The sequence below is a fragment of the Canis lupus genome, chromosome 3 (genome assembly GCF_048164855.1).
Source record: "Canis lupus baileyi chromosome 3, mCanLup2.hap1, whole genome shotgun sequence".
Classification (NCBI taxonomy): Eukaryota; Metazoa; Chordata; class Mammalia; order Carnivora; family Canidae; genus Canis; species Canis lupus.
Genome location: NC_132840.1, coordinates 78,501,633 through 78,510,668, shown reverse-complemented (window position 1 = coordinate 78,510,668; position 9,036 = coordinate 78,501,633). Strand labels below are relative to the sequence as shown.

General features: G+C 38.9%; 1 protein-coding gene across 1 annotated transcript; it reads right to left on the bottom strand.

The window, feature by feature from the left end:
- Positions 1 to 7,052: 7,052 nt before the first annotated feature.
- On the bottom strand, positions 7,053 to 8,770 carry LOC140625317 (olfactory receptor 6M1-like). The gene is made up of 2 exons (XM_072812597.1): positions 8,580 to 8,770; positions 7,053 to 8,362 (listed from the first exon to the last, which is right to left on the bottom strand). Exon 2 carries the CDS (start codon positions 8,330 to 8,332, stop codon positions 7,385 to 7,387), a length of 948 nt encoding a protein of 315 aa, XP_072668698.1. The 5' UTR covers positions 8,333 to 8,362; positions 8,580 to 8,770; the 3' UTR covers positions 7,053 to 7,384.
- Positions 8,771 to 9,036: the final 266 nt, after the last annotated feature.

Below are 9,036 nucleotides of genomic sequence, written 5' to 3'. Positions count from 1 at the left end.
TTTCAAATTAATTCTTTTGTTTGATACTATGCATTTAAATTTTCCTCCATGATTTTTTATGAGATGATAGCTCATTTCTTTTTAGCTTTAACTAATATTTCATCGTCTGGATGTACCACTGTTGATTAACCATTCAGCTGTCTTCTGCTTCTATTAAGATGAAAAAATAGTTTGTGTTAATGTGGTAAATTACCATTCTTGATATTTTAATGTCAAACCATTTTTGCCTTCCTGGGAAACACCCACCTCTTTTATATATTTTGTTTGCCAGGATTTTTGTAAGGATTTTTCTCATCTAGCTTCACCAGCGAGATTAGGCTGTGCTTTTCCTTTCTTATAAAATCTGGTATTGGAATCTAAATTAAAGTAGCCTTTAAAATTAATAACACGGAATTGTACATTTAAAAAATTCTCTTGGTGAGTTATAAGATTGAAATGATCTAGTCTCTGCTATTTGGTAAATTTGCTTGTAAATTTGTCTGAGCTTGCGTTTTCCTTATGTGGGTGATATAAGAAAATTATTTACTGAGGCTTAATTTATATAAAAAGGCACCATAATTTTAAAGTTAATTTAAAAGTTTTGATGATAGTATAGGACCGTAAACTACCATTTCAAACAAGATATAGAATGTTTTAATTATTCCAGAAAGATCCCCCATGTCCTTCCTCCTGTTTCTTGCAGTGATTTTATTTTTTTAATCTTTTTTCTTTTTTTTTGAGATTTTATTTATTTATTCGTGAGAGACAGAGAAAGAGAGGGGCAGACACAGGCAGAGAGAGAAGCAGGCTTCCCACAGGAACCCGATGCAGGACTCAATCCCAGGACCCCAGATAACGCCCTGAGCAGAAGGCTAACACTCAACCACTGAGCCACCCAGGCATCCCGAGATTTTCTGATTTCTAGATTTGCCTGTTTGTGGACTTCACAAAATGTAATAACATAGTTCTTTTGCATTGGAGTTATTTCTTAACATTTTTCAAAATTCATCCAGGTTATTGTATCAGTGATTCCTTCCATTTTAATGTTGAATAATATCCCATTGTAAAAACATATTATATCTGCTTATCCAGCATCCTGTGAACAGACTTTTGGGTCATTTTAAGTTTTTGGATATTATGAATGAAATGGTTTTGTAAATATAAGTACCGGTTTATGCTTTTGTTTCGTTTTTAAGTGAAAGAGAGAGATAGAGAGAGACATGAGCATGGGGAGGTGCAGAAAGAGTGAGAGAGAGAGAGAGACTCTCAGGTACACCTCCTGCTGAGCACGGAGATCCATGCAGGGCTCCATCTCAGGACCCTGAAATTATGATCTGAGCCAAAATCAAGAATCAGACGTTCAATAGACTGAGATACCCAGGCACCCCAAGTACTGTTTTTTTTTTTCATTATCACTCTTGTGTCTGATGCCTAAACAGAAGGAGACATGTTTGCCTAAATCAGTAAAATGACACACTGCATTTTTTGCATCCTCTCCTAAAGGATAACTCTGAATTCAGTTCTACATCAGGAGGATATATACATGTATTTCTGCACACGGAAGAGACTATTTAAGTACTAAAGTATTATAATAATTTGATACTTAATTTACTGATTGTATATACTTCTCTATTTGACATGTTATTTCAAGTTCGTCTCTTTTACATTGACTGTGCAGTTATATGATGGTCAATTCTTTTCAAGATCTCTACTCAGAACACTAAAAACCTGGGATGCCTAGGTGGCTCTGTCACCTAAGCATCTGCCTTCTGCTCAAGTTATAATGCCAAGGTCCTAGGATCAAGCCCCAGGTGCGGGTCCCTGCTCAGCCAGAAGCCTGCTTCTCCCTCTCCCTCAGATCCTCCCCCTCTCTCCTCTCTTCCCCCTCTCCCTGCTTGTGCTCTCTCTAACGATTTCTCTCTCTAAATCTTTATTTTAAAAAAAATTAAAATAGGTTAAGAGTGAAAATATATTACTAAAAGTTTTATAGCTAGAAAGAATTTATACATTATCATTTTCAACATTATCACCTTTTTTAAGGGGGAGGTTGCCTTACTTTCTGAAAAATGCTGAAGGTAAGAAAGCATATTAATGAATGAATCCTTAGCTTTAAACAATATACTTGGGGTGGGCCAGTAGTCCTAGATAATGAAAAAAAAATTGTTTTAATAAGATTTTAAAGTTCACAGAAGAACTACATGCCTCTGAAATGGACCACACATACAGACACAACTACTTTTTAGTACATTTCAAAAATGAAGTAAGTAGTCATATGTAGTTGTACCACCTTGTTATTAATTTATCAAGTTAACATTTCTTAAGTGGAGCAGAGGGTGCCAGATAGTGAGCTGTTGTTCAGCAGACCACAAGAGGAATTACAACAGAGTTTATTATTCACAGGTCCTGGCATGCCTTGGGGTGGGGAGCACCCTTGGAGAGACAGAGAGAAGCAGGTCCTGGGGCACATATTTTCATTAAAATCCATGGGTGGGGATCCCTGGGTGGCGTAGCGGTTTGGCGCCTGCCTTTGGCCCAGGGCACGATCCTGGAGACCCAGGCTCGAATCCCACGTCAGGCTCCCAGTGCATGGAGCCTGCTTCTCCCTCTGCCTGTGTCTCTGCCTCTCTCTCTCTCTCTCACTGTGTGCCTATCATAAAAATATATATATATATATATATATATATATATATATATATATATATATATATATATAAGAATCCATGGGTGGAGTGCGTTGGGGTTCCTAGGCCAAGACCAGATTGGTTAATTGCAACCAAAAGAGAAAATTTTGGTAAATCACACTGGAACCTTATTTAAGGGACCCAGAAGGGGAAGATGCTCGTGGATGGGGAAGATGGTTGAGCACAAAAGCTGGGGAGGTCATGTCAGAAAGGTAACATTTGTTTGTGACTCGGCAGGACACTATCTAGGGCATGTGCTTGTGGGAGGAACTAGTGTCAGTTTACAGTCACAGCAGGCTGCTTGGCCAAATGGGTGCCATGGAGTAGCTTAGCTAAACTCTTGACCACTGATAATAAATCCTTTGGTATATTTCACTGCAGCTTTTGAGAATTTGTGATGTAATTGAGACATCTGTTCATAGTTGTTGCTATTGAACACTTTCTTACAACTGAGTCAGGAGGAAGGAATATGTGAGAATTGGCTGCCAAGAGGAAGGATCAACTAATTCATTACATAAAACAGTGGCTCTCTGGTTGTCATGCTCTTTGTCCATAGTTGGAGGGATATAGTTCATCTAGCAAGTGGATGTGCTTTGAAATTTCTATAGGCTACTTTGGTCTGTTCCTCCTCTTCTTCCCATATTCCCATACTGAAAAAGAATAGTTAAAACACTCTTCTTCCCATATTGAAAGAGAGTAGTTAAAACACCCAGTTATAGTTGAAAAGTAAGAGATTTCCCAGCTATCACCACATTTGGGACAAGTAACTCAACTAATTAGAATCAATGTAGAAACTGATATTATTACTCTGTATTATAACAATGTTGGTCATAAGAATAATAATCAACATCAAAGTAAACCAGTATATTTATGTTGTTTTTCAGAGTTTATGAAGTCTTTTTAAATTTTCAGTGTCAAGTCTGGCCCAACCTGGGGCCAGATATAGTTGGATACCAAAATTATGTCTAAATTATCTTATTCAGGGTACCTGGGTTGCTCAGTGGTTGAGCTCAGGTCATGATCCTGGGATCCTGGAATGGAGTCCCACATCAGGCTCCCTGCATGGAGCCTGCTTCTCCCTCTGCCTATGTCTCTGCCTCCTTCTCTCTGTGTCTCTCATGAATAAATAAATAAAATCTTTGAAAAAAATTTCTCTTATTCATTTAGGATTTTCTTTTCTGTAGTAATCATACGAGATTGGAGCTTTGGAGTAACAGAGAAACTCATGAAAAAACAGTAAAACAGCACAAAGGGACAATTATATTCATCTTTACCTAACAATAACATAAATAAAAACAATCATAGCTGATATAAAATATGTATTTCCCAGATATTTCACTGCTTTTCACTAACCTCTTCATATTCTGAGATTTATAAATTCTTCTGATTCTAAGTGATGACAGCTAGAAAGAGTTTAGGATTGAGTATTGGCTTTAATAAATCATACCATGTTCAGTTCTTTATTTTGTCTTTTGTGGATCCTTACCACTGGCAACATAATGCTAAGAAGCAGAGCAGGGCAGCCGAGGTGGCTCAGCGGTTTAGCGCTGCCTTCAGTCCAGGGTGTGATCCTGGAGACCCGGGACCCTGCATGGAGCCTGCTTCTCCCTCTGCCTATGTCTCTGCCTCTCTCTCTCTCTCTCTCTCTCATGAGTAAATAAATGAAATCTTTAAAAAAGAGAGAGAGAGAGAGAGAGAGAGAAGCAGAGCAATCCATGCCCTAATCCCCAGAATCTGTGAATATGTTACGTTATTTGGCAGAAGGGACATTGCAAACGTAATTCAGGAAAAGGACCTTGAGTGGATTATACAATCCTGGGTATTAGGGTTGCCCCAATCCAATCAAATGAGTCCTTAAAAGTGGAGAACTTTGTCAGCCAAGTCAGAGAGGAGATGGAAGGAGGAGAAATTTGAAACTTGTGAGATACTTGCCCCCCTATTGTCGGCTTTGATAATGGAAGAAGGGGAGCATGAGCCAAGAACTAAAGCACCTTCTAAAAACTGGAAATGGCCCGTGGTTGATAGCCAGCAAGAAAACAGGACCTTCAGGGAAGGGGATTCTGTTAACAACTCAAATGAGTAGGAAGTGGATTTTCCCCTAGAGCACCTAGAAAGGAACGCAGCATGCTGAATTTGGCCTGGCGAGACTTGTGACCTACATAATGGTCAGATGATACATTTGTGTTGTTTTAAGCTGCCAAATTTACTATGACAGCATTAGGAAACCAATATAGTTACTTCCCAAATCTTATTTAGTGTCTTATAATGAGTAGAGAGCAGATCATTAGATGACTGCTTCATTGCTGGTGATATTGTCCTACTTTCTTTCAATCTTTAAACATTTGATCACTACAATATCTTCTGATGGACTATTTTCTTTTATGCTATTCTGAATCCATTCTTAAGGGCAGCACTTTCTCTACCTGCTGTCCTAAGATAGAGCCCATACCAATTGTTACGGTCTCTGCTTCATCCACAAATAGAAGGTTAATGACCACCTTGGTAGGACTTTTTTTTTTATCTTCTCTTCTTCTCTCAGTACTGTGCTTTCTCCACAGCACCTGCCCAGTGGCTGAATAGAGGGCAATTTAACTCCTTGCCAACCTTACCTCCTACCAATGAGTGAATTAGGAGAAGACATCTCATTCTAATTGGATCAATCGGATTCTTCTTCCAGGAATTTGGATTTTGAATTCAGATCATTTTAAATATATAATCTAAATAAATTCTCTCTCTCTCTCTCCATATATATATATATATTTACTTATATTAGATATATATCTAAATAAATTCTCTATAAATACACACACATACATGCTAGTATATATGAATATATATCTATGACTATATGCATGTATTTACAAATGATTGAAACATCATTATCTCCTGGGTGCACAAAGAAGTGGAATAAAATAGTTGGCAGAGAGGGAAACAGAAATAAGATATGTATGGTTTGCTGCAGCTGCTGTAATAAATTACCATAAATTTGGGGTCTTAAAATGACACTAAGATACTCTATCACAGTCTGGAAACCAGAAATCCAAAATAGTTCCATGGTGCCTAAACAGGTGTCAGTGGGCTGTGCCACAGGCTCTACATAAGAAAGGACCCATTTCCTTGCTCTTTCCAGCTTCTAGAAGTGCATTCCTTGGCTCATGGCCCCATTCCCTATCTTCAGATCGTCAGCATAGCAATTTCAAATCTCTCTCTGCTTCCATTATCACATTACTGTCTCTTGTGTGGTCAAATCTCCCTCTGTTGTCTCTCACATGACACATGTGATTATAATTAAGACCCATCTAGATAATCCAGGGTAATCTCTCTTTCTCAAGATCTTTAATTTAATCACATCTGCAAAGTCCCTTTGCCATATGTACCTTATTTTTTATTTACATTCACAGGTTTTAAGGATTAGGACCTCGATATTTGAGGAGGGGCCATTATTTAGCTTACTGCAAGATATATGGAGAAAAATAGTAACACAGACATCATATGACCCCAGAGAGAGCAAGGGAAGAGGGAACTTGTCTTGGTTCCTCAAGATTTTCCAATTTCTGATTCTCATCCCTTAGCTGGTCTTCCTGTTCCTTATCTTCTGGGATTCTGTGTGGTGCTCTTGATTATTATTGTCATAAACACCCATTTTACTTAAGCTAGCTTGATTGATTTTTCTCCTAACCAAAGGAATTCTAGAATGCTTATTTTTTCTGCCTACGATTGTCCCATTGGCTGGCTGCCACAGTTGATTAGTCTAGACGCTTGGTCAGTTATGGCCTCAAGATAATTGATTTTCCTTTCAAATGAATTGCCTCTCAAGTCTATTGTGACTATAACCTGGTCTGCCCTGATCTGCAGTTCTGCCAAAGTGTTAGGACAGGCAGGAAATGCTCTAGTTTCAGAAAAAGTGCATAACTTCAGGGGTTAACTCTTCCTCTCTCAAGTTTATTCCCATTTCATGTTTCCTGGTACAGTGAGGTGCTAAAGGAGACTGGAGTCTGCATTCTCTAAACTTGTGCCACCTTCTAGAGTGTAGTTTGGGGCAAGATGGTTAACCTCTGGGAACCTCAGTTTTCTCATCTGTAAAATGGAGATAATAATATCAGCTTCTCAAGGTTGCTAAGATGATGAAGTGAGATATACACATGTACATATCTAAGTATACTGTACAAATTTGGGATATTCTTCTTCCTGGTTCCTCTAATTATCTGCAGTATTTAGCTATTGGGAATGAAGGCAATCATCTCAAACATCTGAGATGAACTGGTTAGAAAACCACACTTTTAGTTATCTGTGTTTGTATTTCTTAGACCATCTTGGCTAAGTTTATAAAGGAAAAGTGCCAACTGCATTTCCCACTTTATCAATGAGAAAACTAATATTCAGGTAGGCCACGTGTCATGTGATAAAAAAAAAAAACAATAGACCCAGGCTTAAATTTCAGGTTTTCTGACTTCAGTTAGTAATTTTCATTAATTTATGATATTCCATGTGTGAGATAATCCAAAAATAGGGTTTAAAATGTATTATTATCTCTATAATTGAATTGCCTCCTCTGAGCCTTGACTACAATACTTTGTATCTAATGTGGCATGAAGCCTTTTTATATCTTCCCACAAATTTTTGACTTTATAGTCATCAAGCGTGCTGCTCTCCACATGGAGTCTGAGGGTTAAAAATAGTCATTATTAGCAAACAAACTTTCAAGTTCTCCTGTGCAATAAGGTTCAAGTTCTCTTGTGCCATAAGGACATAATTTTAAGGATTGCTTCTCTTAAAACTTCCTTTACCTTTTCATTCCTTAGACTATAAATGAAAGGGTTCAGAAGAGGGGTCACCATTGTGGTGAGGACAGCTGTCACCTTGTCAAACTCCAGTGAATGGCTCTGGCTGGGCCTCACATACATGAAGATGTTGCTCCCATAGGCAATGGACACAACCGTGATGTGAGAAGCACAGGTGGAAAAGGCCTTCTGACGTCCTTGGGCTGAGGGGATGTGCAGGATGGTAGAGATGATGTAGGTGTAGGACACGATGGTAAATACCAGTGAGGTCAGGAGGACAAAGGAGGACAAGAGGAAGTTTATCATCTCAATGAAATGAGTGTCTATGCAGGCCACCTGCAGTAAAGGGGCAATGTCACAGAAGAAATGACCAATTTCCCTATAACAGTAAGGCAGTCTGGAGACCACAATAGTTGGGCACAGCACTGAGAGGAAGGCTCCCACCCAGCAGCCCAGAACCAGCAGGAGACAGACCCTACTGTTCATGATAATGGTGTAGCGCAGAGGGTTACAGATGGCCACGTAGCGGTCAAAGGACATCACTGCCAGGAGGATAAACTCCACTGTCCCCAGGAAAAAAAAGAAGTATGTTTGGGTGATGCAGCCAGCAAAAGATATGGTCTTCTTGTCCTCTAGGAGACAAGCTAACAGCTTTGGGGTAACTGAGGTAGTGTATAGAATGTCCAAAAATGACAAATTACTGAGGAAGAAGTACATTGGGGTTTGGAGGCGATTATCAGCCCATATTAAGGAAATGATGACAGTATTTCCTGTTAGCGTTAGCATGTAGGTAAACAGGAGGACCACAAAGAGGGAGATCTGAAGCTTCCGGATAACAGGGAAGGCAGTCAGCGTAAATTCAGTCACTCTGGACTGATTTTGCACATCCATCACACGCAATAGCTACTGGGCAGCACGTCTCTGAAAAAAAAAATTATAGAGATGAAAATGAGGTTCAGTAAGTTTTCAACTCTCCGATGTCAGTGCTAAAGATGAGGTAGTAAAAGCTTTGGATGAAGAGTCAAGAGTGACTTCATGCTGCTACTCTCTCTCCTATACATAGGACCTTGGAGAGATTACGTGACTTCCTCTAACCTCAGTATTCTCATTTTTAAAATTTTTGATTGAATGAAATTACCTCCACGGTCCCACTAAACTCTGCTCTTTGCAATGGTTTTTGTCTTTGAGCCAGTGCTTCTTCTCTTCTTTCTTTCTTCTCAATCTACTATTTTCCCAGCTAAGTTCTGTGCCTGAGAAGAGAGAATACTTAACTGAGAATCCAGCCAGTTGGTTTGCAAAATGGTGCAAGGGAATGTTAACAAAAGTTGAGTTCCTTTTCCCCGAGTTATTTCAACCCTTCAGATATCATCCACATAAAAGAGCAGAAACCTTAGGTGCTAAATGAAAAATATATATGTACAGCCAAGAATACTTTATCCAATAGATGTCATTCAAATTAGGAGAGATAAAAAGCTTCCAGAACAAGCAGAAACTAAAACAATTTGTGATTACTAATCCAGGCCTACAAGAAATATTAAAAGGGAGCCTTTAAGTGACGAGAAAGCCCAAAAGTAACATAGACCAGAAAGGAGCAG